Source organism: Micrasema longulum, unplaced genomic scaffold (genome assembly GCF_059751315.1).
Source record: "Micrasema longulum isolate JH-2025_06_02 unplaced genomic scaffold, ASM5975131v1 h1tg000074l, whole genome shotgun sequence".
Classification (NCBI taxonomy): Eukaryota; Metazoa; Arthropoda; class Insecta; order Trichoptera; family Brachycentridae; genus Micrasema; species Micrasema longulum.
Window position 1 is genome coordinate 258,092 of NW_028277281.1, and position 27,616 is coordinate 285,707.

A 27,616-nucleotide genomic window follows, 5' to 3' on the forward strand; every position below is an offset into this window, starting at 1 on the left:
CTTTTTAATCTTTATAAATATCTCACTGTTTTCAGTATTGGCGTTTGAGATTTCTCAGAATCATTGATCCATCATCCATGGATGATCTTTTATTTGGTAGTCTAAATTGTTTACGTCACTTATCCAGTTTTCTCGATCTTTTTAGGGATTCCTTCATTTTTCAAGAAAGTTTTGTTCTCTTCTGTCTTTTTTTTTCTTATATTGCCGATCATTACGAGTTTGGTTAAAATCAAATAATTCACTTGTGAAAATAAAGAAATTGCTCGATTATCTCAACCGATTATGCCCACCACTACGCAAGAGCAAAAGGACGTTAGATATTTGGGAATCCCAAATTTTGGGATTTGGGACTTGTATGACTTGGACTAAATAGTAAATAGTCTGTGACGTCTGTGATTGGGGCATCGTAATCAATATTGTATCGGAGTTATTATCGTGTTGTAACTACCTATTTTAAAACTTGCACTATGCATGTGCAGTTTACCGCTTTTCAAGTGTGATTTACTATGGTCGTGGTTATTAACATCAAGTGCAATGTGCTAATCGTAACTTATGTGACCGGCATTTTAAGTTTTAGTCGCTTTTAGTTAACGCGATATAAAGTTTCAATCGCGTCAACCATTGATCGCTTGCCAACTGCAACGTGAAATGGGTCTTTCAACCCCCATTTTATTGTGAAATGACTAAGTTGGTCAGGGTATGGAACCTCGGAAGGTTGTTTTACGACCAATCCAATAAGATCCAGCGTTATTTGTCAAGACTGCACAGTTTTGACGACGGAATCATAACAGAAGAAAATGTTACTCTATCGAAAGAAAAAGGCGACGCTGGCGTTCTTAACACGCTTCTTATAGTTGAACATGAACCAGTGTACACAGCTGGTAAGTTGTCGAAGAAATATTTAAAAAAAAACCCAATTAGTTTGATTGATTTTTAGGTTATAATAGTTGTAGCCGGTCGATTTGTGGAAAAAATATTACAATGCATGTACATTTATTTATTTATTAACCGACATTGTCAATTTATACAATTTTTAGGGTTTAATATTACAATAAAAGAGTAGTTATAAACATTTAAAAAAAAAGAAAAGAAGCATTGACAAACATAAGGGACATCAAGGCAAGATCTGGAATATTTATTTAGTGCTCGTTTAAATCGCTGTAAACTCAAACCAAAAAAGTCCAGATCTTGTCTTGAGTTAACAATACGTCAAAGATGGAACATTGGAGAATTGAGGCCATAGTTTGTTCTATGCTGAACGATGAACCGTATTTCATTGTTTGTCAATCTACGATGTATGCAAGAAAAGCGATTTGCTTATAAATGTTGATAAATCGAAAGTGATGGTTTTTGAAAGGGATGAAAATACAACTAAATGTGAGATCAGGGTCAACGGAGATATTCTGAATCAGGTAGAAGAATTTGTGTATCTGAGAAGTATGTTTACTAGGGATGGAAAGACCGAGAAAGATATTGAAAGGAGGGTAAGTGCCGGGAACAGGGCGATTACGAGGACAAGGTTTCATCGAAGCTTAGGACCAATTTACATTTAGTTTTATTTAAGAAGCGAGTTCTCTGTGTCCAGGCTGGTTAAGAATACAGTTCTGATTGTGAAATAGAACCAGAATCCTTGACGAGTGCTTTCGACTCGCTTTCAGGAAATCAGAGAAATTTAATGACTTGTTGAGTCGAACATTCAAACTGATTTCACAAAATTCCAGTTTAATTTTATCAATAATATCACAATGTACATATCCGTGTAAAATCCTTACTGGTGTTAATAAAAAAAAATGCATTTCTAGGCCTCCGAGACTGCCTCTCATCATCGGAGCAAGCCAAGCTCTTGTCCCTCGGAGCCCAGTACCGTAGGGTGGATCGAGGAGGTCTGGCCACCTTCCACGGCCCCGGTCAGCTCACTGCCTACCCTATCCTGAACCTCCGTCACTTCAAACCGAGCGTCAAGTGGTACGTGGACCGGTTGGAAGAAGTGGCCATACACACTTGCGCGGCCTTAGGTAAGATGTTTTTCTCTCTGTCATTTTCATTTATTTCTTTTTATTTTCATTGAGAACATTACAGAGTATTCAATTCATTCTCGATACATTAAAAAATATACATAACAGTTTAATTAAATAGAAAAAATATTTAAAAAATTATATAAAATGAACATATATGTTACAATTTGGAAATTGCTTTCCTAAGAAAAATCCCACTGTCATGAAATATATCGTCATCCGAGCGATACGATTGAATTACACGATTGCTCTACCTACCGGCATAACCATTGGCAGGTTGGTTCTGCATCACGGTAGGTTGAACAACTTTTGTTGCCTTTTTCAAAGATAATTATCAGGGATAAATAGACAGAATTAATTCAGAATATCTAAATTATGTATGCGGACCGCCCATCGGTTGAAATAAGTGAACACCTAAATGAATATCTCTTCTCCCCAACAATGATTGGTAGCCCAGCATTCGTAGTAAGAAGTCAGTCAGGAAAAGCCACGGGTAATATCCATATTCCCGAGATACAGATAACGCAGAGTTTTTCGCTGCAGCATTTAATACAGACTGTAGGCGAGTCATTTTGTTTATTGGTAGACCTGCGTAGATACCATTACAATAATCGACTCTAGACACTACAAAAGCATTTATTGACGGGCGACATCAACGGGAAAATTTTTGCGTATGCATTTAATTTATTTTTTAATTTAAGAATAAATAATAATATAAAATATCTTCTGATTGTTTAGAAGTCAAATTTTTAGGGAGGTATTGATTCCGTCCAATCTATGGCGGACCGGTATCTACTATCTTACCTACTAAAAGTAACGACGTGATTATATTTTCTCAGCATCCTTACTGATGAACGTCACCGCATGCACCTGGCATGCGGGACTCCTGATTTCTGTTTATTGATGAATAAATCGCCAAACTTTTTTCCTCCTAGGCATCGAAGCAGAGAGGTCCCCTCACACCGGAGTATGGGTCAACGACCGCAAGATCTGCGCCATAGGAGTCCACGTCTCCCGAGGAATCACAACCCACGGGCTGGCCATCAACTGCACTACGGATCTGACGTGGTTTGAGCACATTGTCCCCTGCGGCATCCGAGGTAAAGGTGTCACCTCCCTCACTAAAGAACTGTCCGGAACATCGAGCATAGAAAGTGTCCTGCCCGTGTTTCAAAGAAGCTTCCAGAACGTTTTTGACTGCCGATTGATCGAAATGATGCCGGAAGAAAAAGAGCGCATTTCGAACGATGTAGAGAAAAATTTGTGATTTTCTCGCCATTGTTTTAATTGAGGATATTATTTTATCTATTTTACATCTAAGGCCCAGTTTTTTGATCTTCAGTAATAAGTAAACTGTGGATGTATTAGGGCCGGTTGCATCAACAAAAGTTAAGTTAAAGTCAGGGCTAAAGTCAAATAAAAGTTACTTTTATGTCAAAATGCGTTGCATCAAAAAAAGTTAACTAAATATTAACAAAAAAGTTACTTTTATTTAACCGGCCGCTAGGGGGCCGTTTAAAGTTAAGTTTAAAGTTAAATGCGATCTGCCATCTGTCAAAAAAGCGTCGTGAGTGTTGAAATCCATTGATCGATCTGTGAAAAGTTGCACAAAATGTCAATTTTATCTGATTTTTCGTCTTCCGATGACGAATTTATCATCGAGTATATTCTAAACCGATAAAAAAAACTGTTCAAACCACGAACGGACCATTTTTTGTGGGAAGAGTCTGACTTTATCGCAAGATTTCGAATGTCAAAAAAGTGAAGAACTAATAATTATTTGATTTTTTAATTTTTAATTATTTTTCAAAACACAGGACTTGATCATCAGTGGCATGGTGTAAAATAAATTCAAATCATCACTGTATTGAAATGCTGTTTATTTATTTTTAAATAGAGCTAGATTGAGCTCAGCTAACTCTTTCTGGCATTTAAGGCTGCCATAATTGCCCGAAAAATGTCATTTTTTTGCTCTATTTCTAGAGTAAAAAGTTCATCATTTTGTTATAGCTTTTGCTCTTTTAATTTTTTATCTAGTTGAAAAAGGACGATGTCCCTTTTGTTCTTTTCTTCTCCGAATGCGCAGTGTTGCTTCGCCCTTTCGCACACACTGAAAATTGGAACGAAATTTAAACGTTTGTGCCCAAGGACGCGTCGCGGGGCATGTGTATTGTTACATGTAAATAAACAAGTACATGCTTGCGCAAAAATCCCAACAATTTTTAGGGTGAAACTTGAACCTTTACAGTGGCAACATTCTTAACTTTAACTTAACTAAAATAATGTTGATGCAACGGAATTTTCAGTCACCAGATTTTGAGCCTTAACTAAGTTTAAATATTTAACTTTAAACTAAATTTATACCAACTTTGATGCAACCGGCCCTAAGTCTTTAACCATTAGTTAAAAATTAATATTCCCTTTTTAAATCTCTTATTTTTTTAATGTGTCGTGACTACACAGCACCGTAACGCGCGGGTGTTTTTAGGTTAGTAAGGAAAAGATTAACAAATATGTATTTTTTAAAACCACCGAAATTCTTCATTCCGTAATGAGGAAATTCAATGATATTTTTAATGTTTTTTATTTTCCATTGGAATATGCAGTGACCGGTTTCATCGCTTTCGCGACATCTTCGAGACTGGCGTCAACTGCATGTCACGATTTAGTAAAATGTTAAAATTAGACACTTAAACAAAATGGTCAATTACACTGCGCCTACTTAGAATTTAGTTTGAGACAATATTTTACACTTTTTTTTATTTACCTCAATTTTATTCCCCACTCACGCGGCGGCTCGTCTTTTGACAGATCGAATGAGTTATGGAAAAATTTCGACGTAAAACCGGGGTTAATTGGGGGGAATATTGAATGATAATGAATGGAATAAAATGGGACCTAAATATTTCGGTGTAAAAAGCGGGAAAACATAAAATCGAGGAACGTAAAATGAGGTTTTAAAACATTATGGTTTGTTGGAATTTTTTCCTAAGTAACATTTATTTGTTTAAGATTGAATTCATTTTGAGTATTGAAGTATACACAGTTCTATCTCTGTTTACCCTTGGGCATAAATAGACTTATCTTTATTTAGGACAAATACGCTCATTAATATAATGATTTAAAATATTTACTTTAACCTCTAGGCAACTGCCCGTAATTTTGGTACCTCTCCCCCTGGAACGATGTAAAGTTTTGATATCTGGCTAACTTTCTTTTTATGTATTAAAAAAACGTTACGAAATTAAAGAAAAAAATATGGGTTGAACGTTTAAGCCGTACCTTTTAAAATAAATTATTATAAATATGTTTTTACTTTAGTAAAAAAGATTTTAGAGCTATAAAACAAAAATAATTACCTTTATTAAACATCATCCAGCAAAAGAAACACTCGCATTAAGTCCAGGAAAAATATTATGGTAAAAATTCTTTGGTTTGATCTGAGAACAAACTGTTTTCTAGCATAATAGATCCCCTGTTTCAAGAATCTTAATGTCGATAATAAATGAAAACGATTTACACTAAACAATTCGATATTATTCCCGCGAGCACACACACAATCATAGTACGCCTGTCGGCATATAAAACAGTGACCACATGTTTATATTGTTTTGTTGAACTAAATGTAAATATAAATAAATCTAAAATTTTTGGAGGGTATGATAATTTTCAAAACATGTATCTGGACATAAAGGAATTTGACAGTGTCTGCACCAAAATCTAGTTTGTACACGTCGTTTTGGTCGTAGTTTAGTTTTATTGCAAACGTGAAATTCACGGAACGCGGATTTTCTTTTAGCATCGGGAGGCAGTGGTATAAATGATGGAAAATGCCGAGCAGTGGGTCTTAGCGGATGATCGCTAGGTCTGCTGGTCCTCGGTTTATGATCGGGGTCATGGTATTTTTGCAGAAGTTGTCTAACGAGTTCTTTATGAAATTTTGTCAAACTTACTTTTTTATTCGTTTTCAACTTATACATCGCATGCGCATTTGAAACTGTCACATCGATTGTCCGAAACGCAATTTTTTAATACCATTTTATGGTTTTTCGCACACATTCGATGAATGTAATAAGCCTATCATATCGATCGACTTGTTGTGTCCTAATCCTCTTCAGGAAGGGTGGTGGATGGTTTCTTGTAGAGTTGATTGAGAACACGAGTTTTAAGAATTGACCAATATATTCACAATAAAATATACAGAGTAAAAATTAATTACAACAACGTGACGATGTTATGTCAGCGAGTCCAGAAGAATAAAAGATGTAGAGGAATAGATCTACGGGGCTTTTATAGCCCGAATCCTGTGATAATGATTGACGCAAATAGTATTTAGCAAATGCTATTTGTCACGAATACAAACGGATCTTCTTTATCTGGGTTTTTTATAGGTAACCGCAAAATATGAAATAATATTTAATTAAAAGGAAAAATAGTTAAATAATTGATAACTGTCTCCAGCATGACGTAAGTGGTATCACGCTATTTCTTTTGGTGACAAAGAAATGAATAAAAGGTCATAACAAAGCGTATTCCGGAAAGTGCATTCTGCATCGACCGAAACAAATGGAAGTCAGAACGCGCTAAGTCTGGACTATATGGCGGCTGGGGCAGAACTTCCCATCCGCTATTTTCCAAATAGTTTTTAACGGGTTGAGCAACATGTGGCCGAGCATTGTCATGTTGAAGAATCAATGTCTCAATATAAACAAATGATGACAATTTTGAAATGACAAATAATGTTTACTTACCTTTTGAAAATAGTTTCAAAGGATTGGGTAGTGAATAATTTGGAAAAATATCAATTTGTTGGTAAGTAAACATCTAGCGCGTCAAAATATAATAGGGATCCAGTGTTAATTTGCATTGAACTCGAAAAAAGGCACTCGCTAACGAAAAGTATGTGATAGGCAGGATTTACATTTTCTAGAATGTGGAATCTACCAATTTGCCAAACCCAGTCACGGAAAACACACTCCTTCAAATACTGAGGAAATCAATGTCTCGGTGAAATGTTATCATTACATTCAATCACGTGACGCAAAGTTTTACTGCAAAGTATATGCAAAAAAGAGAGGATTTTATTGAGGAATGACATTGCAAAAACCGTTTGTTTTTGTTATGCACACGTTTTCACTGGGAAACATGGCTGTCCCACACCGCGACCGACGGGTCATTCGAGGCCTCCTTCGCACCGGCCTCCTTTACACTCCTATGCCAAGCGTCTTAGGTCGTCTTCTGCGGACTGCTGCACGGAGTTTTATTGAGGAATGACATTGCAAAAACCGTTTGTTTTTGTTATGCACACGTTTTCACTGGGAAACATGGCTGGCCCCCGTGTATTTAGAATACTTTTCTCTTAACTCTTTCGCTGCTGAATTTGGGGAGCGCGGCTGTAACGCCCGTGCGGGGTTTATTTCAGAATTAATATTTTTAACAAAATAAATTCTTACCTTTATTTAAAACGCTCGATTTTTTTATATGTTGTGGATCATGACACATTACACATTTTAAGTCACTATTATTATCACAAAATCACTGAACATTATTTAAAAAAAAAAAACTCAAAGTTTTAAGGTCCCCCATACACATCAAAATAATGTATAGTCTGTTTCATTTTTTTTGTGTGACACTTGCAAAAAAATTAAAAATTTTAGAAAAAGAAAAGGTTAAAAAAATTCTTCAAAAAGTTTTTACCACTTAACATATTTTATTATTATTTGGAACAGTATAAATTTTAGTATCTTGACATCGTATGATATTCCTCAAAATATGGTGCAACACATAATGGAACGTTGCAATCCACGCACACCAACCTAGTTTCTTTGCGGATTTTTTTTGGACGTCTTTGGGATTGTGAACAAACATGACAACATCTTTATGGTTTTTTTTTGCTGGTGTCTCAGAAATTGGTTTTGGGAAATGTCTACCGGTCAGTCTTAATGGATGATCCGATGATTTGCATTGCTGTTCCTAATTGAAAATCTGATAATAAAGGTTTTTTTCCGGTAACTGTCAAATATGCGGCGTGAGAATTTAATAATATCGTGTCAATAAAATGAAACACTTTTTTTTATACCTCTTTGTGGTCTTTCTTAAACATCCAACAGAACTCAGCAACATGTCTGTTCTATCTACAGGTCCCATGTTGACGATAACTATAAAGACGAAGACTGTAAAGTCTAAAACAACTCTGCGCTTTATAATTGGTTGTTTTGTCTTCCAATCCGATTTTCCCGATGCGCCTATTGAATCGTCGTGCATTGTAGAGAGCATGTGGACTTCCCTCTTGTCTTGCCATTTGAGGGCCATCATGGTGTCAGAGTGCATGGGGATGACACTTCACCTTTTTTTAGCTTCTCAAAAGTAGGAAGCCACCTCCTATTCTTCCGTACAGTACCACACGCGTTCGTTCCATTGCCATGCAATACTTGGAACAATAATGGACTCGTGTACCAATTGTCCATCCAAACGGAGTGCCCTTTATTAAAAAGTCGGTCATGAAAGTGGTAACCACTGATCCCGATTTTTCAACATTAAATTTATCGTAAATCTCTTTATTTTCACCAATATATGTAATAAAATCTAAAATAAAGTCAGTTTCAACATCGCAAAATACAAAAAATTTAACACCAAAACGGTTTCTTTTTGACGGAATGTATTGTTCAAAACTTAGTCTACCTTTAAATAACACGAGACTTTCGTCAACACACAAATTTTGAAAAGGCTCCAACGTGGATTTGAACATATTTTTAACGTGCTCTATGACTGGTCTTATTTTATAAAGTTTGTCTTCTTTATTTGCTTCTGCATTGTTACAAAAATGCTACTTATTAAAAAATATGTGTCCCGTGGCATTATTTGAGAAAATATTGGAGTAACTAGGCCAGCATGGGTTGACCAATATTCACTCGAAGAAAGTTTTTTACTTCGTACCATCAATATGGTTAAACCAAAAAATAAATACATCTTGTCAGTTGTAACATTCTTCCATTTAAGAATTCTGGAATGAGGTCTGATATTAGCAGTTTTCATAACATCGTCATAATATATATTATTTTGTGTTGCTATTTTCTCCATCAAATCGTTCGATAAAAAATGCAAAAATATGTCAGGTTCACTGCAATCTTCGTTAAATGGAACTTTAATACCAGAATTTGCAGTGCTGAATTCGTGAACCTCGGGAAAATTGGGACCGCCTGGACCCCCACCGCAGGAGGTGTATGTGATGATGTCTGAGTTATGTTTTCTGATGTGCTTGTCGATGGATGAGGAGATAAAACTGTAGGTACTTCAAATTCAAAAATAACAGATTCGTCTTCAGAAGGTAAATCTAAATCAGAATCATGGCCTTCTTCTGAATCACTCAATCACTGTTTATTATAAAGTTCATTATTTCAACATCTCTCCCTAACAAATTTTTATCTCCAGAATGAGCCATTATAAATTAACTTCAAATAATAACTCCACAATAAAAAAGTCAAGGATGTTATAATAAAACCACTAAAAATTAGTACGTAACACAATATTCAGTCCAGCAAAATATAATAACAAGAGATTCATATAACCATATCAAAGATGAAATCCGAATATCCGTTTGAATGTTTATGTAACAGAAATAATAAAACATTCAATAACAATAACGCAAATCACCAGTCTGGGTAATTAAGTTGGTTGAAAGGAAACCGATGTTTACTTTATCCCAAGTGTTAATCGTGTAGGCAAATAGGTACGCACATTATTATTGAAACAGAGTATAGCGGCGACACATCAAGTGCATACTGTGGGAATTTTAGACTGTGGTCCTGAAAACTGATTAGAAAGAATGTTTAAAATAATACCATGTCTCCTAAAAAAAATCCGTGTGTAGAGAAAAGATGGATTTATCGAATGACGTAAAAAAAGTTTGAAATAAGTGTATATAGAGGCCACTACAAGGAAGATAATATTGAAAACGGCTATGTTCGGGATCCGCAGTTGCGGCACGGCGCCGCGTATCGGCTATGCTCGGGACCCGCAGTGAAAGAATTAATAAGTGTATCCATTGCAATCATACCAGCTGCTTTAACAGTTAAACTCATTGTTCTGTTACGGGCTCGCTGATCGACGATGAAGAAAAGACAGTCAGGCGAAGATATTAATATGTCTTGTTTATTGATAAGTTTAGCTTACAGGTGAATGTGAACGTGACCGTTCAGTATTACTTCTAAATTAACAATTCTACTTAGTACTATCAAATTATGCGCTTTTATATAATAATCAAATCAATAGAGCCGCGAGCAAAACAAATAAAGCCGACAGGAAATTAGTCCCAAACAACTTGAGTCAATTTCATAATGCGTCATGGTTTTATTCCATATATCTTTCATCCAGACCATGCATGAAGATATGGACCTGAAGCAAACATCTCGTGATAAGACGGTCAAGACTTAGGTAGTTCTATAACATCTTCCCCGTTAAGATGAGATACAGGGGGTAATCCACTTATCTCACATCAGCCCTAAGCCTTGCGCTGCGTCTTATCGGAGGTGTTTCTGTGATGTCATCTAACTCATGATCATCAATATTTTCTCTTGTTCTACATAAATTACTCATAATTGCCTGTGCCGGGTTTATTCGATTTCTTCGCTCTCTATTACATATTACATTTTTACATTTCATACACAATTTAAATAGAATATACAATACAGTTATTTTGAAAAAACATAACAATATAAATGAAAAATAGTTGTTATTAACAATTTCTTTGAAAATATTATCTTTCCCTTTTGAGTTTTCCATAGTGTCGTACAATTTATTTAGTTTGTGGCTTATGATAGATAAATCATCCTTATCTAAATTGAAAACCTTTGGGTAAAATTTTGGTGATTCTATTTGATCAATTTTGGAATAATTATCTGTACACTGTTTACAACAATAGTCTTCTACAATGTTAAACATGGGAATAATAGATTCCATTTCAAATAGGGTAGATAAATGATTATAGTTATTAGTATCACACATTGAAAAGTATGGATGTGGGCGCGAAAATGAGTAATCTAACTGTCAGTTGCCTTCTGTACGCCGATGACGCAGTCCTCCTAGCTGACAGCGAAGAGGAACTGCAATCCTTGGTTACAAAGGTTTACGAAGTGTGCAAGGAGAGTGATTTGCTAATGAATGTGCAAAAGTCGAACGTCATGGTCTTTGAAAGAAATGTAACTATGACTGAATGTAAGATTGTAGTAAATGGAGATAGTTTGAAACAGGTCGAAGAATTTGTATATCTGGGTAGTATGTTTACTAGAGATGGAAATATGGACAAGGATATTGAAAAGAGGGTTAGTGCCGGTAACAGAGTTAATGGTGCCTTAAAGTCTGTCGTAGCAAATAAGTGTCTATCGCAAGAGGCTAAATTAGCAGTTCATAATGGAGTTCTGGTACCAACCCTAATGTATGGAAACGAAGCATGGAGTTGGAAAAAAAGGGACGAAAGTAGACTGAATGCTGTAGAAATGCGATCCCTCAGGCGAATGTGCGGAAAAACAATGTATGATAGGTGCCCTAATGTCAAAATTAGAGCAGAATGCAAGGCTGAATTAAGCATTATCGACAAAATTAAGAAAGGTCTTTCGCGATGGTTCGGTCATGTGGAGCGAATGAATGATGAAAGAACGGCCAAAAAGATTTATGATGCGAATGTGTCTGGTTGTAGAAGTCGAGGAAGGCCGAGAAAGACATGGCATGATCAAGTACAACAAATTCTTGAAAGTGGTCATGTGAAAAGTCGGAATAATCGACGTGCGTGCATGAGAAGATGTATGAATGTGAAGGAAGCAAAGGAAGTGTGCCAGGACAGAGTGGTGTGGCGTTCTATCCTCTCTGCCTACCCCTCCGGGGAAATGGCGTGATGGTTAGTTAGTTAGTTAGTTAGTTAATATCACTTCCAATTATAGCCTCGGTGGAATATAGTTGGAATACAGTTTGGTTCCATGTGAAGGATACCGGTCGTTTCTAACTTAAGGTCTCTTGTTTCTAAATTTTTACATTTTATGGTAATAGAAGTTGCTTTTGGTAAAACATAAATCCAATTGTTTTGTTTACTGAGCTTATGCCAAATTTCTTCAAAGTTATAAATTACTCTAGTGTCACGAGTGTGTGGTACATGTGTTGGCTCAAACATTAGTTCAGTTTCACAAATTGGTCGGGTATGTATATTATAATAAATTAAATTATTTATTTTACAAATTGCCTTATTCTCGTAGGTGTCCTTACAACTATCTAAACTATCAATAACTACGTACATTAATTTTGAATCTGCTATAGCTAAATATTTTATAGAAGGTACAATAAAAACATATAAATTATCCTGCCTTTTCATTGGCAACGGTATTAAATTGTAAACATTATAACTTGTAAAACCGCATAAAGGGTTAGACATTTCAAATATTATTCTTCGGTTTGCATATAAGAGTTTAACATTTACCAAAGACATTATATTCTTAATATACTTTATATTAGGCGGTATAGGGTAAAAGGTAGAGCTAGGTAAATGAGGTGTTGATTTTTTTAACTCTTCAATAAATTGATTAGGTGTGATTACGAAAGGATGAATTACATTAATTTCTGCAGACAAAAGTGCATCCATTATCATATTATATTCATTTTGTAATTCCGTAGTCATAAGACTTAACAAAGCTAAATGACTATCGATATCTTGTTTTACCTCTATATCGAATAAATGTGTATTGACAGTATCGCTATATTTACTGAACTTTACAAAATTCTTACTAAATATATTTTCGTTTCTATCTAAATTAGTTATTGTATTATTGAAATTAGTTATTGTTGACATAATTATCTGCGTTTGCTGTTTTAGCAAATTAAAAAATTCGTTTTCATCTTTATTTAAAGAATTTATTGATTCGTCATAATGATGTGCGTCATTTTCATCCAATGTTCCAAAAACAGTTTTAAAAGCTCTTCCAATTATATTAAACCAACCTCGCTTTACTCTTTTGGTTTGTCCTAATATGTCTCCTAAGGCCTTGTCTTTTTGTTTTAAAACTTCGGTCAGTTGGAACAAAATATTTAATGATGGTTCACATAGAGAAAAGTTTTTATGTATTCCCTTACTACATAAAACTTCAGTTTTCTTTAAATTTCCTTCAATGAAAATTAGCTTATCATTAAATAAATCCAAATCAATATAAGTTACTAGTTTCCATAGGGTTTCCGAAAAATGCACAGTTTTCTGATGTTCATAGTAGATTCCTGTAGATGACAAAATCTGAGTCGGATTGAAGCCATTGCAGAATGTAAAAACTGTGGTTATTCTGCAATAAAAGCTTTTTTTAATCTATTGAAATGAACTTTAGTCTTTTTATTTTTAATGAGTATAGTACAATTTACATTTGAATTTAATTCTACAATTTTATACGGCCCTTCATAATTAGCTGTTAGTTTTTTTAGACTGTCTAGGTTTCGTGTGTTCGTTTTTAAGATAAACGAAATCTCCTATATTAAAACTAGCGTTACAGTTATTTTTCTTATCGTAAGTTTCCTTTGATTTTAACTTTTTTTCTAATATATGCTGACGTGCTAATTCATGACATTTATTAAGTTTGTATTGCAAATTATCTATGTAATTCTCATACGTGTATTTAAATTCTGGTTTCTGCGTTATTGATGTAGGTAAGTCGGGTTTATTTCCGTAAACTAATTCGTAGGGGGTAAAAAGTGTTGAGGAGTGTGGCGTACAGTTGTACGAAAAGCTTGCTAAGTTTAACCAATCGTCCCAATCAGTTTGATTTTCTAAAATATAGTGTTTAAGATAATCCGCTAAAGTAGCGTGCGATCTTTCCAATGCACCATTTGATTGCGGGTGATAAGCCGTCGTTTGAATTTGTTTAATTTTGAAAAGTTTGGCAACTTCTTTCAAAACATTGGATGTAAAATCCTTCCCTTGATCTGTTAATATCTGTTTAGGAACACCGAATTTACAAATAAAATTATTAACTAACTGGTTAGCAATAGTGGTTGCTTCATGATTTTGTATAGCATACGCTTGCGAAAATTTTGATAATTCGTCCTGTAAAGTTAAAATGTACTTATTTCCATTTTCAGATATAGGTAATGGACCAACAATATCTAAAGCAATTTTTTCGAATGGCTTTTCGGACATTGTCGTTATTTCCATCGCTCGTGAATGTCGTTTACGTGATATTTTATTCTTTTGACAAGACTTACAGTGTTTAATGTAATGTTTTACATCACGTTTCATATTTTTCCAATAAAATCTCTCCTTGATACGGCTATACGTTCTGTGAAAACCTGAGTGTCCCGAGTGAGGAGAATCATGGTTTTCTTGTATTATTTGTTCTCTTTCCTGTTGATCTGGGTTTTTTTATTTTATTGTTACATATCGTTATATTTATATCAGACTTAGAAAAAATATACATAATTATTGATTTAACCTTATTCCAATTAAATTCGGATGAGTTGAATTTTGGAATCGATAAAGTTTTAATTCCTTGTAATATTAGTAAGTTCTTTAAATTTAGCAAACAATCAAATAAATCGATGTATGTAGGTTTATCCCAAAAATGTTCTTTCGTAATAAGATGGTATATTCTAAATCCGTTACTTAAATCTGAATGTAGTATGTCTTTAACATCACTTTTACATTTATTTATTTCGTTATAGTTTGGTATAATATTTTTAATCTCCAAAGAAAGTCCTTCGTTCATTTCCTTATCGTTTGAAATAGTATGACATATATTATTTTTTTGTGATAAAATGTTTTCGTCGTTTTCCTTTATATTATTAGATTCGCTGTTAGTTTGCTTCCTTGAATAATGAAATTTAATAAAATCTTCGTAAGAGTTTGGTTTCGGGTTAATTTGAAAATTGAGTATTTGACTATGATCGATTCGCGACAATGCATCTGCATTCGAGTTATGTTTACCTGGTTTGTAAATAATTTCATATTGATACTCTTCCAATTTTAATCTCCAACGAATTAATCTTGATCCTGGATCCTTACAATTAAAAAGCCAGACGAGAGGTCTATGATCTGTAATTATATTAAATTTTACTCCGTAGAGGTACGGTCGGAAATGTTTAACTGCATAAACAATTGCTAAAAGTTCCTTTTCTGTCGTAGAATAATTTGATTCTGCTTTATTCAACGTACGAGATGCAAACGATATCGGTAAATCCTGCAAAATCGGACCTTGAGAAAGTATTGCGCCGATTGCAAAATTACTCGCGTCAGTAGTAACATTAAAAGTTTTATTAAAGTCTGGATACTGAAGAATCGGTTCACTCATTAATTTATTTTTAAGATTTTCAAAAGATTCTTGTTGTTTTTCAGACCAAACAAAAGGTTCGTTCTTTTTCAATAATTTTGTAAGTGGTTGCGAATGTTTACTTTATAAATCTTTTATAAATCGCCTATAATATCCGATTAAACCTAAAAATGATTTTATATTTTTTGTGTTAGTCGGAATAGGATATTTTGATACTACTTCTATTTTTTCAGGGTTTGGTTTAACATCATTTTCTGAAATAACGTGCCCTAAGAATGCGACTTCGCGACGCATAAATTCGCACTTATCTGGGTTTAATTTTAGATTATGTTGTCTGAGTTTTTTGAAAATTTCCTTTAATCGTATTTCGTGAGATTCGATGCTATCACCAAAAAGTATTAAATCGTCCATAAAAGAAAAGATCCTTAGCCCTTGCATACCAGCTAATACATTATTCATTAAGCGTTGAAACGTAGCGGGAGCATTTTTTAATCCATATGGCATCCTTAAAAATTCGAAATGATTAGTACTACTGGAAAACGCGGTTTTCTCTGAGTCCTCTGGATTCATGGGTATTTGATGGTATCCTGAATAAATAAAATAAATCCAATGTCGTAAAATATTTCGCGTGACCCAATTGGTCTAATATGTCAGTTATATTAGGTAAATTATACGCATCACCTACCGTTACTTCGTTCAATTTACGATAGTCTACAACTACCCTCCAAAATAAATCAGGATTACCTTATTTCCAATACATAATGTATTATTACCGTAATTTATTTTAGCGTTGACACGCCTTAAAAAATCATTTCCTATAAGTCCGTCAAGAGGAACATTTGTTTCCCGAGGAAACATATGCATCTTATTTGAAATAATCTTTCCATTAAAATCGATTCTTATTTTTACGGTTCCCAACGTCTGAATCGGATTTTCAGAGTTGATTCCTTTAATTTTAAAAGTTTCTTTATCATTATATTCAGTTTCGCCCTTTAAAACCATTGGGTTGATCAAAGATATATCTGCTCCACTATCGAGAAGCAGTTCAACATATTCTTTAGCACTTTCTTTTATTTTAATTTTAACATAAGCCGTTATATTATCTAAATTTAATAATCTACCTGAATCGCACTGACTTGCTTCGTTTCGGTAGTCAACGGAGCGTCTTTGGAGTTTAAATTCTCAAATGTTTTATCTTTATTAATATTTTTAAATTTTCTACAATCTCTTTTGTAATGACCTACCTTGTTGCAAAAGTAACAAATTATGACGTTTTTACGTTCGTTATTATTTTTATAATATATTTTGTTTGAATTATCTGACCGATTTAACGTGCTTACGTGATTAACATGTTTCCTATGATTATTATTACTATTGTTATGATAGCAATTATTCGAAGTGTGTCTACTTTTCTTACATATGTTACAATATTTTAAATTTATTTGGCTTTTATTCATATAATTCATTATTTTTTCTTCGTTAATAGCAAATACTGAGGCTTCCTCAAAGCTTTTGGGATTTCTCGCCCTACGGTACGGTACTGTATTGCGGTAAAGTACCTATTAAAAATGATTGCAGTGCCATTTGCTTGATAAGGGAATGTTTACCCTTCAATTCTGATAAATCAGTTGTCTCTAAATTAGTACTACGCATTAAATTTGAATAACATTTTTCTAGTCTTTGTGTATAACATAATACAGATTCGTTTTTAATTTGTTTACACAATTGAAGTTCTAGTAGCAATTGAGAGAAGTTTTTAGATTCCGAAAAATTCTCTAACAGAAATAATTTATAATCCTCTCAACTTAATAAATGTCTACAAGATGTAACTAGATCTGCCTTTCCCGTCACCTGTGTTTGTATGTATTTAAATATTATGTCTTTTTGGGATCTCGATGCTAGATTATACGCGTAATCACAATTTTTAATGAAAGTATGCAAATCATTGTTGTTTCCATTAAATGGAGTTATAAATTTACTCGAAAACTGGAGAGAAATGTCTGAATCAAGAGACATTTTAAAAATAGTATATACAATTGAGATATTAAAATTTTCTAAATATATGGATATTTACGTTATAAAATTACTTGAAAATATATTACACTTTGAACAAGAAAGATTTTCAGATAGTGTTTTTCTGGGTTATTATGCCGTGTTTGTGGGCTTTGTATTGCCGACGTTTCGGAGCACATTGCAGTGTCCATCTTCAGGGCTGAATGTATGAGTGTAGTTTTTAGTGTGTTTAATTGTGAGGAATTTGTACCGTGTCGCAGTCGGGCAATGTATGTGGTTAAGTGTGTGGAGTTTGTACCGTGGGCTTTGGAAGCACCGGGTACCATGAGGTTCGTAGTCGTAACCCATCATCCCTGTTTATGTTATTAGGATGCTTGTATATTTCTATGGCTTCCTTTATTAAACGGGCTTGATGATTTTTGGGCTTTCCAAGGACATTTGGCTCAAATGAGAAATTATGCCCTGTTTCTATGTAGTGCTCTGCAAGAGCTGATTTATCCGGGTAGCCCAACTTGCATGCACTCTTGTGCTCTTTTATTCTTGTCATTATGTTTCTGGCAGTCTGCCCTATGTAGACTGTTTCACAGCTTTTGCAATTTAATTTATATACTCCATCTGTTTCAAGTGGGTCCCGATCTTTTACTGATTTTAGTAAGTTTCTTACTTTTGAGGTCGTACCGAACACTGTCCTTATGTCCCGTTTCTTAAGCGTTTTTGCAATTCTATCCGTGACATTTTTGACCTAGGGAAGGAACGCTATTCTTTTATCCGTATTAGCATCATCCATCTTGGAAATATTCTTTGGATTTGTTACCGACATTATTCTTCTTTTTATATCCTTCTTTTCATAGCCATTACTTTCTACGTAACTACGAACCTCATGGTACCCGGTGCTTCCAAAGCCCACGGTACAAACTCCACACACTTAACCACATACATTGCCCGACTGCGACACGGTACAAATTCCTCACAATTAAACACACTAAAAACTACACTCATACATTCAGCCCTGAAGATGGACACTGCAATGTGCTCCGAAACGTCGGCAATACAAAGCCCACAAACACGGCATAATAACCCAGAAAAACACTATCTGTATTCTGAAGGCCGTGAAAACCTACGAACCTTGAAGAAAGATTTTACTCTAATAAATGAAGAGGAATTTAATACCCAAATTTACAAAATGAAATGAAATTAAGCTAAACTTACGTAAACAAAATATGATAAACCATCTTCTTCTCTATCTTATGGTCCAGGTAAATAGTGGCTCGTTCCCTCTGATTCCGGAGACTGGAACGGTGTCCTATTATCTGATCCAAGAGTAGATGCGGTTTGTTCCCTCTGAGGAGCTCGGAGACTGGAACAGTGCGCTGCTTATAGACGTCCTGTCAAGTTCAGTGTTGATGATGACGATGCGGTGGTAGCGAATGAGAGACTCATTCACCGTCCTCCGTTGAGTTTCTGTCGTGTGACCCTCAGAAAGAGTACAGAACCCAAGAAGTCGATTAGCAATCTCGTAATGACAAAAATTAGGGTCTTGGTAAATAATTCGGCCTTACCAGAATTATTTGTTGTGACTGCAGGTGAAGACTCTGGCGTAACCGGAGTGAAAATCTTCGTATTCAGTTTCCAAAAACCCAATGACCGATTTCGATCCAACACTTCTGACACCATTAATTATGTTACGGGCTCGCTGATCGACGATGAAGAAAAGACAGTCAGGCGAAGATATTAATATGTCTTGTTTATTGATAAGTTTAGCTTACAGGTGAATGTGAACGTGACCGTTCAGTATTACTTCTAAATTAACAATTCTACTTAGTACTATCAAATTATGCGCTTTTATATAATAATCAAATCAATAGAGCCGCGAGCAAAACAAATAAAGCCGACAGGAAATTAGTCCCAAACAACTTGAGTCAATTTCATAATGCGTCATGGTTTTATTCCATATATCTTTCATCCAGACCATGCATGAAGATATGGACCTGAAGCAAACATCTCGTGATAAGACGGTCAAGACTTAGGTAGTTCTATAACAGGTGCATCGATGGAAAATCCTGCATTTTTTTGTCCACAGTGTCAACATTGTGGAAAAATAAGCATGTTTATTTGTCTGCATTTGAAAAGAATATCACGGACACAAAAAATTTTTAAAGTGCGATCGTACTAATGTCGATGAAGCATTGCTCCAAAGGTTTTGTACTCACAAAACCTTTGGAGCAATGCTTCATCGACATTAGTACGATCGCACTTTCAAAATTTTTTGTGTCCGTGATATTCTTTTCAAATGCAGACAAATAAACATGCTTATTTTTCCACAATGTTGACACTGTGGACAAAGATAAAGATAACTTTGTACACGCTTCCACATTTTTCGTGCCACGTTCGATTTCACAAATAATTGCCACTTTTTTACGAATCGAGAAACTTCCTCTTGTTAGTAGACATGTTTATTATTCAGGGGTTGGGTTTTAACTGATCTGGTCTAGAACTCACTTGACATCACCCACTTGTAATGTTTATTGTGTATTAAAATAAGCTTAGAACTTTAAAAAAAATGTAAAAACCTTAAAAACCCCCGAAACAAGCATGTCATTCATAAAATACAAAAGCAGCTGTAAATTGTAACAATGTGCCGAACCGGTACTTACTAAAGCTAGGGTTTCCTAGGACAGCGGTGCCCGTATCTTAACGGCCGTAGTGAACGGTGATGCGGTGGACAGCCGTCGTAGTGGTGACTAGAGAGTGGTTTTATTTTTTAACGGTGTTATCAACACCATATTTATAGGAAACCACTCTCTAGTCACCGTTACGACGGCTGTCAACCGCATTAATGTTCACTACGGCCGTTAAAATACGGGCACCGCTGTCCTAGGAAACCCGAGCTTAAGTTTACAAAGATTGGATTTTTTAAAAACCATGTGTGTTCATTTTTCAATATTGTCAGTGAAAAATCCAATTAGGTACTTAGACACTTACATAGCTATCTTAAACATAATCCGATCCCAACGCCCGGCGGTTTTTATCCTTTACGTTAGCCGACCGTTTGGATTTTATTACTATATAGTTTTATTACTATGGTTTTATTACTATAGTTTTATTACTCTAAAGATCCAAATCTTATTTCGAGAATGATTTTTTTAACAATTGAAGATTTTTTGTGTAATTTTTGACAATATTTTGTTTGGTATGTCAGAAGTAGCTCGTTATAACAGTGAATAATTGTATGGAGAAAACCACAAACTAAAATGTCACCTAATGTTTCCTCGTTACATCCGAGATCTCGCTATTTCTGTGATCGTTATAACCGAGTTTGACTGTAATAATATAATATTAACTTTATTAAATTAAAATGAACTTCTATCAAGAATTTTCACTTACAAACCAAAATGTTTTTTATAATATGAACATTTTAACTTTTTCTTCAAAGTAGTGAGTAGCCTTTTACTCGATATTTTTATGAATTATGCCGTCAATTGTGTGGATGGAATCAATATTTAATAAAGGTAATTATCTATTCAGGAACATTTCTGCATACTTAACTCAATGACGCCAATTTTGGACATGTGCCATTAAAACCAATTTGGTGACCTGTATAAAACCGCTTTAAGATATAGGTTAAATAAATTATACTAAAACGCTTTTGTATTTTTACTTATATATTTATTAAAAAATAGTACAAACTTGCAAAATCTTGCGTTTCATTTGATTACATTGTTTTATTATATGTATGTAAACTAATAAAATATAAAAAAACACGTAGAATTGTACATTGTTATTTTATAAAGATAAAAAATACTTTTTATTTTACAGGCAATTCTAATATTTCCTACAAAAACTTGTGTCATTTCTTAATACTGTGTAGAATAAATTCAAAAATAAAATGTTTATAAGGTTGTTATATTAAATTGTGATATTTTATGCAAATAACCATAAATTTTCCCGATTCTGGGTAGGTTTATGATGTACATCCTTTGTGCTGTTTTGTGCCTTACTGTACATATTTGTTATTTTTTAAAATAAATAAATATTTTTACTATTTTAACGCGTTTCTTTTTGATTTTGAATCATTAATGGAGAATTTTCATGTCTACAATTGCAACTAAAGGGGTACTCGCAAAGGTTTGCTTTCGACCTGAGGAAACTAAGCTGGAACCAAGTGAGGGTTATCACCAGAGCCCTTACAGGGGGCACTCCAGATTGAATAAACACCTTGCTAGAATGAAACTTCTAGATTCTGCAGGTTAGGTTCTGCAGTGCAAATGATGAAACACCTTTACACATGGTCATGTGAATGTGATGCTATGTATCACAGAAGAAGCCGTATCCTCGGTGGACTATGGGTTAAAGCTGAGGATATGAAAGTATTTGCCTGCCACCTAGTAGCCCGAATACTTTAAGATCTTGGAGGAGGAGATTTCGAAATAGATATGAAAGCACTCGTCCTCTACTCGGTAGTCTGGGTCTCCAAAGACAAGTTGGGAGAGCGAGAATTAATTTACAGGAACCCGTCACAATAGGTCCTACACAGGTCGCAGTGACGTCAGAAGCTTGGATTGGCACTGACTCCCATTTCCAAGAATACACGAAGGCAAGCTGACAGGGTCTTAAGCTTCAGATGGAATCCAGAGGATATAAAATATTAAATGAGTCAAATGACTTTCAAACAGCAGACTTTTGACTTACCTTTTGGTAACCATTTTCTTTAACCGGCAAAAACGCATTTAGGCTCAATGAAATGAACCTTTTACAAAACTAAAATAACAGCAATGAAAAAATTACATCAAAAAATAAGATTTTTTTTTTAAAACAAAAACATCAATAGTACAATCAACATAAGTATAAAATAAATGTATATATTATCTTATCTTAGAATTTTTATTTTTCAGTTAAATCAGTTTGTAACTACGATCTGACTGCGACATCTTTAAAAAGGCCACGGTAAAAATAAGAAAAATAAACACCATACTAGAGTAAAAGTATTAATAATTTCAATTAAATTCAATTTAAAAGACAAATATCAATATTTTAAATGTACTTTTTGAACTTCTCTTTACAAAATGTTCACTAGAACAAAGTTATAAATTGAAAATATTTTTGCTTTAAAAATATTCTTTCTTGAGTTGTCACAACTTTCAAATAACAATGTAGGTAGTACATTTTTAATTTTTGTAAAGCGCAACCACACTAAAACATAATTAGGTGTTTTGGCACAACATTGTCACAATTCCTTTTCGTTTTCATATTTCAAATCTGCTTTGCGCCACTTTTCAAATAATTGTAATTTTTCATCTTTATAACAACCGGCATATTTCTACGTGTGTCCTTGATAGTTTACATACATAATAGTTTCTTACTTATTCTACGAAGGTGGTTATTTTAATAATTTATCTCTGTTGGTATGTCTCAAGTTGGGTTAAGATTAAACTAAAAAATCCGCAATAAAACCATATTTTGAACCAGATAAAATAAATAAAGAGCGCAAATAAAAATAGACACAAATTTATAAATACAAGCAAAAATATTTCATTTAGCCAAAACCAAGAGAGAATTAAATAAAAATAGCATTTAAAATTGTCATTAAGCTTGTTCCGCTCGCTAGGACGCCAAATTGGCCATCTTTTTTAATCTTTGCGTACAATTCACTCATGAATCCTTTGTATTTTTAAGATTTTATAAAGAACCCAAAAATATGTAGTAATGAGAGTTTATTAGTCGTAACCATGAATGCCAGCTAGAGCCTTCAAAATTGTGTCTCTCATTTAAGAAATGCCGGCTATAGACGTCAGACGTCAGACATTGATAGTGACAGCCTAATGAAACTAAAATATTGTGTTCCCATAAAAAACAGTCAACAATAGATTTACATACTGTCATGACACTTCCTTACTAGGATGTCCTTTTCAAAACATCAAGTATAGAGTGCCTACTTCACTATAGACATTAAGCTACTGAAAAAAGTTCAAAGATGTGCTAAAAAAATCCCCAAATTATTCTAAAGAATTCTTTACCATGGTAGATTAAAAGCACTAGAACTTACACCATTGGAAGAACGACGGAAAAGAGGGGACTTGATAGAAACTTATCGGATACTCAATAATTACTATGACTGCCTTCTGCATAAGATGTATCAATTGATTTGGGATTTAATTAAATTCCAACACAAATTTACAGGGTCATAACTGAAGGCTCTATCGTCCCCAATTCCACCTCAATCCCAAGAAAAACTTCCTTTCCGACAAGGTGGTTTGACTTGAATAAATTGCCAAGCCTTAGTTGTCCATTCCATTTCGGTCAACCAGTCAAAAGCCGTTTAGGTGCTTTTTTGAAGAAATAAGAACTTGGACAAAAAGCAGTACACGAGATATAGGTGCATCAGCAAAGGCTGCCAGCCTATAAATAATAATAATAATCAAATCCGGTCCAATCGGAGGTGAAATATTTTTCAAAAAATGAAGTTATGATATGGGTCCATATGAGTGGATTCTATTAGAAAAATGTTTCCGCAAATGTGTTAAATCATTAAGTCGTTAATCATTAATCATCAGTAGAACTCTAGAAAAATAAAAATGAGGAAAAAACGAGGATTGCCAAATTGCCGTCCCAGTGAGCAGAAGTGTAACGTTAGAAGGCGTGAGCGGAGAATAAATTTCAGTACTCCACAGAATTGAATCCTGGACTCGTGCCTAGCCTGGATTGAAAACGCACTGAGAACCGAATCTGAGACCTCACATTCATAGTTCCATAGAATAATAAGGCTTAGCTTCAAAGCCTTTTTTCTGTCTGCATCAATTGAATAATTTTAATAAATCAATACAATTATTTATTTGTATTGAGTGGTTAACCCAATTGAAAGATACCAACAGGCAAAATAAATATTACATGTCTAAAAAGTACCTAATTAACCTAAGTTAGTTTCTTTAACCCATAGGTATATATCGGGTTAAATAATAAGCATAATTGTTAACCTTAACACTAAATCCACGTTCCTTTGTTAATATTTCCAATGAAACTACAGCTTAATATGTTTATGAATCGTATCATTGATTGTAGTGCCTTTACATCCATATATTACGCAGATGAATCGAATTGCGTAGTTAAAACCCTGTAAACATAGCTATTCTGAACCACTTGCGCGGCACAAGAAAACACTTTTTCTCATGTATTTTGTATGTAAATACACGAGATATGGCCGCGAGAGCGTTTGGAATACCAGCCCCGGGTGTCATGCAAGACATTGAACCAATACAGTAAATACTGTGCGAAATTACTATGTAGATAGATAAAAAATTGGTCAAAAATCATCAGGTGCGTTGGTCAAAAGATGAAATTATTCTGAATGCTGTCAAAATGTTATCTCCCAATTAAAAGTATGACAATGCTGGGGTAATATGCATTATTGACAAAATTAATGAATGGGGTGCTGCAATGGTTTGGGTTTGTTGAGCGAATGAATGATGAATGAAAGAATTTCTAAAAAGATTTACACTGGAATGTAAGAAAATGTTTTGTGATTTGATCAAACAGATTCTTAAAGTGGACATTTTAAGTCAAAATTATTGGTGTGCGTGCATAGAAGATGCACAAACCTAGAATATACTATCTTGTAAGGTATTCTATCCTCTATGTCTGCCTTTTTAGGAAGACAGTGTCAGCCATTGGATCTATCGCCCTGTCACTTACTGAAAAGGGACAGGAATATACACATTTGTAAATTAATACGAACATATTATTCTCCCCTCTCTTCTAAGCAAGTGTCTGGTTCTTTGAGCCAACTGAGCCTGTGGTAGGTCCGTCTTTGGACAGCGTAATAGTAACTAGTAATAGTTCTACATTATCTCTGGTAATAGTTACTTAGAATGAGTCATTCTTCAAATAAAATGTTGATATTTTCCATTCTTCTTTTGAACAACTCACACTGATTAGAGGCTGTCAAAAAAATTAAAAACCTAAACTAGAACGGATTTTAATGCTGGCAACACCAAATTATAAGTTACTTTTTGTGATTGGTTATGACAAATTCTAACGTTTTACTTCAGTACTGTTATTTAAGTGTTACTATGAGAGAAATACCATAAGAAGCTCCCTCCATTATTTTGTAATAAAAGAAAATGTGCTAGTAAAATGTTTAAAGTGATTTTCATTAGGGGACACTATTTTTTATGAACCTAGCTGCAGAATCATTGGAATATTACATTTGAAAAACAAGGATAAGTCATGTCTTTATCATTTGTTTGAATACCAATATAAATTCATATAAATATTAATCAAATTAAATAATGTCATGTCATGTCAATTTTCACTTTTTGAGTCATTTCGATTCATCGATTATCACGATTAAAGGGTTTTTTTTAATTTTCAGATCACTATTATGTAACTAAGTCTAAAACTATTTTATATTGCAAAATAACCTATGTAATAATATGTTTATTTACTTATATCGAATTCGATTTTTCATTTGCCTTTTGATACGGTACAAAATTTATAATCCCGTTGATAAATAAATGCATTTGATTGGAACTTGGAACCTATCAGAACTGAATGAACGTGTGAAAGAACTCCCGAACTCAAAAAAGCACCGTTGCTATTTTTTATGATGGTTTAAAATGCATACTTTGTAAATTGAAAAGGATAAAATATATATTGATATATTAATTAATTCAGTGAGTTTAAAGATACATATACATATATATATATATATATATATATATATATATAATAGAAATGACAAACTGGCAGATATAAACATTTTGAAAAATAAAAATTATCTACTTATTCCATAAATTGGATTGTATTTACGAATGAAACAATATTTCTATTCTGTTTTACTCAGGCGCAGTTGCATATTTCAGTGTAGCATCACCTCTGATACTCTGATCATGATGAGAGTCCTCAGAGAATGTATTTAAAATATTTTTTTATCGAAGCAGGATTATAAAAGTTGTACCATTTCTTCATTAGTAACTCAAGCATTGTCAAAAGGTTATAAAAAATACTATTATAATGCCTAATTCGGTAAAAGCATGATATAATGTTAAGTTAGGAGTGTATGCATCTTATTTATCAAAGATTGGACGGATACATATTGATAGGACCGTAGAAAAGTTACATCTAACTTAATAAATGCACGATGTTCATAAGTATCGTTGTTTGTGAAGTGATGTGATTATTTCGTTGTTCAAAAACATGTCACAATAAATTAATATTCATAGGCACGATTTGATTGATAAAATGGTGAAAGTAATGCGTCACAAAGCACCATCCCGAATAAGTCTAAGAAAACATGAGAATTGAGGGAAATTTGCATTTGAAATACCTATATAAATAAATTAGGCACATTTAAAGCTTGACCCTTTTTTATACTAACCAGCAACCTTAATTCGCAGACTGGTTTTTATGAAACCTGGTTGCTAGTTTGGTACAGGGCTAAAACGGACTCCTTAGGTTTTTTCAATTTTCATAATGCCATTTTTTTCTCCCGAATGAGTTCATTCACAAATTGTAGGAAATAAATATGGGGTCTCAGCTGGCAAAAATTTTTTTTTTGTATTTTCAAGATTTTTTTGAAAAATTCACAGTACTTATTTATGTTGTTTTTTTCTGTGAACAATCTCATTGATACATCATCATCATCATTCCCTTTCATAGGGCACTGCATTGGTACATCAATCGCAGCGTATCTTGATCATTTTTGTTACATGAAGGTAAGATTTATAAGTACAAATGTAAAATCATACTTAACACTAATCAAGAACATGTTTTATGAAATATGTGTACCCAGTGTCTCACAAATAAGGTTAATATTATTTTTGCTCTCCCGTAGAATTTGTTAATGTTAATGAGCCCGTTTTTGCCATGTGCGCTGAAAGTCGTCTGTCGAAAGCAGTTCACCATTTTATAAATTCGATTATGTTTTCAGCCCGGAAATTGTATGTTTTAGACGGTGCCTGGAAGTTTTGTGAAGTTGGTGTCTATGGCATCTGCTTTGCTGGTGACATCCACTTCTTCATGAAGTAGCAGAGGATGGTGGAGATGTAGAGTAGAAGCATGAGGGCGCACGCTACTCCGAGCGCCAGCACTGAGTTCTTGGTCGGACACGGCTCCACTATGGTCACAGTCTTGTCTGAAAGATCAAATGAAAAAACTGTCTAATTATATATTTATGCAAAAAATGCTTCTGTTGTTTTTTACATTTTTATTATTATTATTATTATTAATAATACACTAGCAGCTATCAAGCTTATGCGTGTATATCAAGTGTACAAGTACATGGTTATTAAATATTATAAATTGCTC

At 34.0% G+C, this 27,616-nt stretch overlaps 3 protein-coding genes across 3 annotated transcripts in view; 1 reads left to right on the top strand and 2 right to left on the bottom strand.

Annotated features, from left to right (window-relative positions):
- Positions 1 to 286: 286 nt before the first annotated feature.
- Positions 287 to 27,579, top strand: Lipt2 (Lipoyl(octanoyl) transferase 2). Its single transcript, XM_088232436.1, has 4 exons — positions 287 to 881; positions 1,803 to 2,015; positions 2,951 to 3,115; positions 27,261 to 27,579. The coding sequence occupies exons 1-4, from the start codon at positions 680 to 682 to the stop codon at positions 27,335 to 27,337; spliced, it is 657 nt and encodes a 218-aa protein (XP_088088562.1). The 5' UTR covers positions 287 to 679; the 3' UTR covers positions 27,338 to 27,579.
- On the bottom strand, positions 11,935 to 19,557 carry LOC148284944 (uncharacterized). The gene is made up of 3 exons (XM_088232536.1): positions 19,528 to 19,557; positions 18,527 to 18,702; positions 11,935 to 13,330 (listed from the first exon to the last, which is right to left on the bottom strand). Exons 1-3 carry the CDS (start codon positions 19,555 to 19,557, stop codon positions 11,935 to 11,937), a joined length of 1,602 nt encoding a protein of 533 aa, XP_088088662.1.
- tyn (trynity) overlaps positions 27,127 to 27,616 on the bottom strand; it is a 136,673-nt gene continuing 136,183 nt past the window's right edge. Inside the window, exon 15 of the mRNA XM_088232425.1 lies at positions 27,127 to 27,443. Within this exon, the coding sequence (XP_088088551.1) occupies positions 27,292 to 27,443 (152 nt within the window). The 3' untranslated portion in view covers positions 27,127 to 27,291. The remainder of the gene's footprint in view (positions 27,444 to 27,616) is intronic.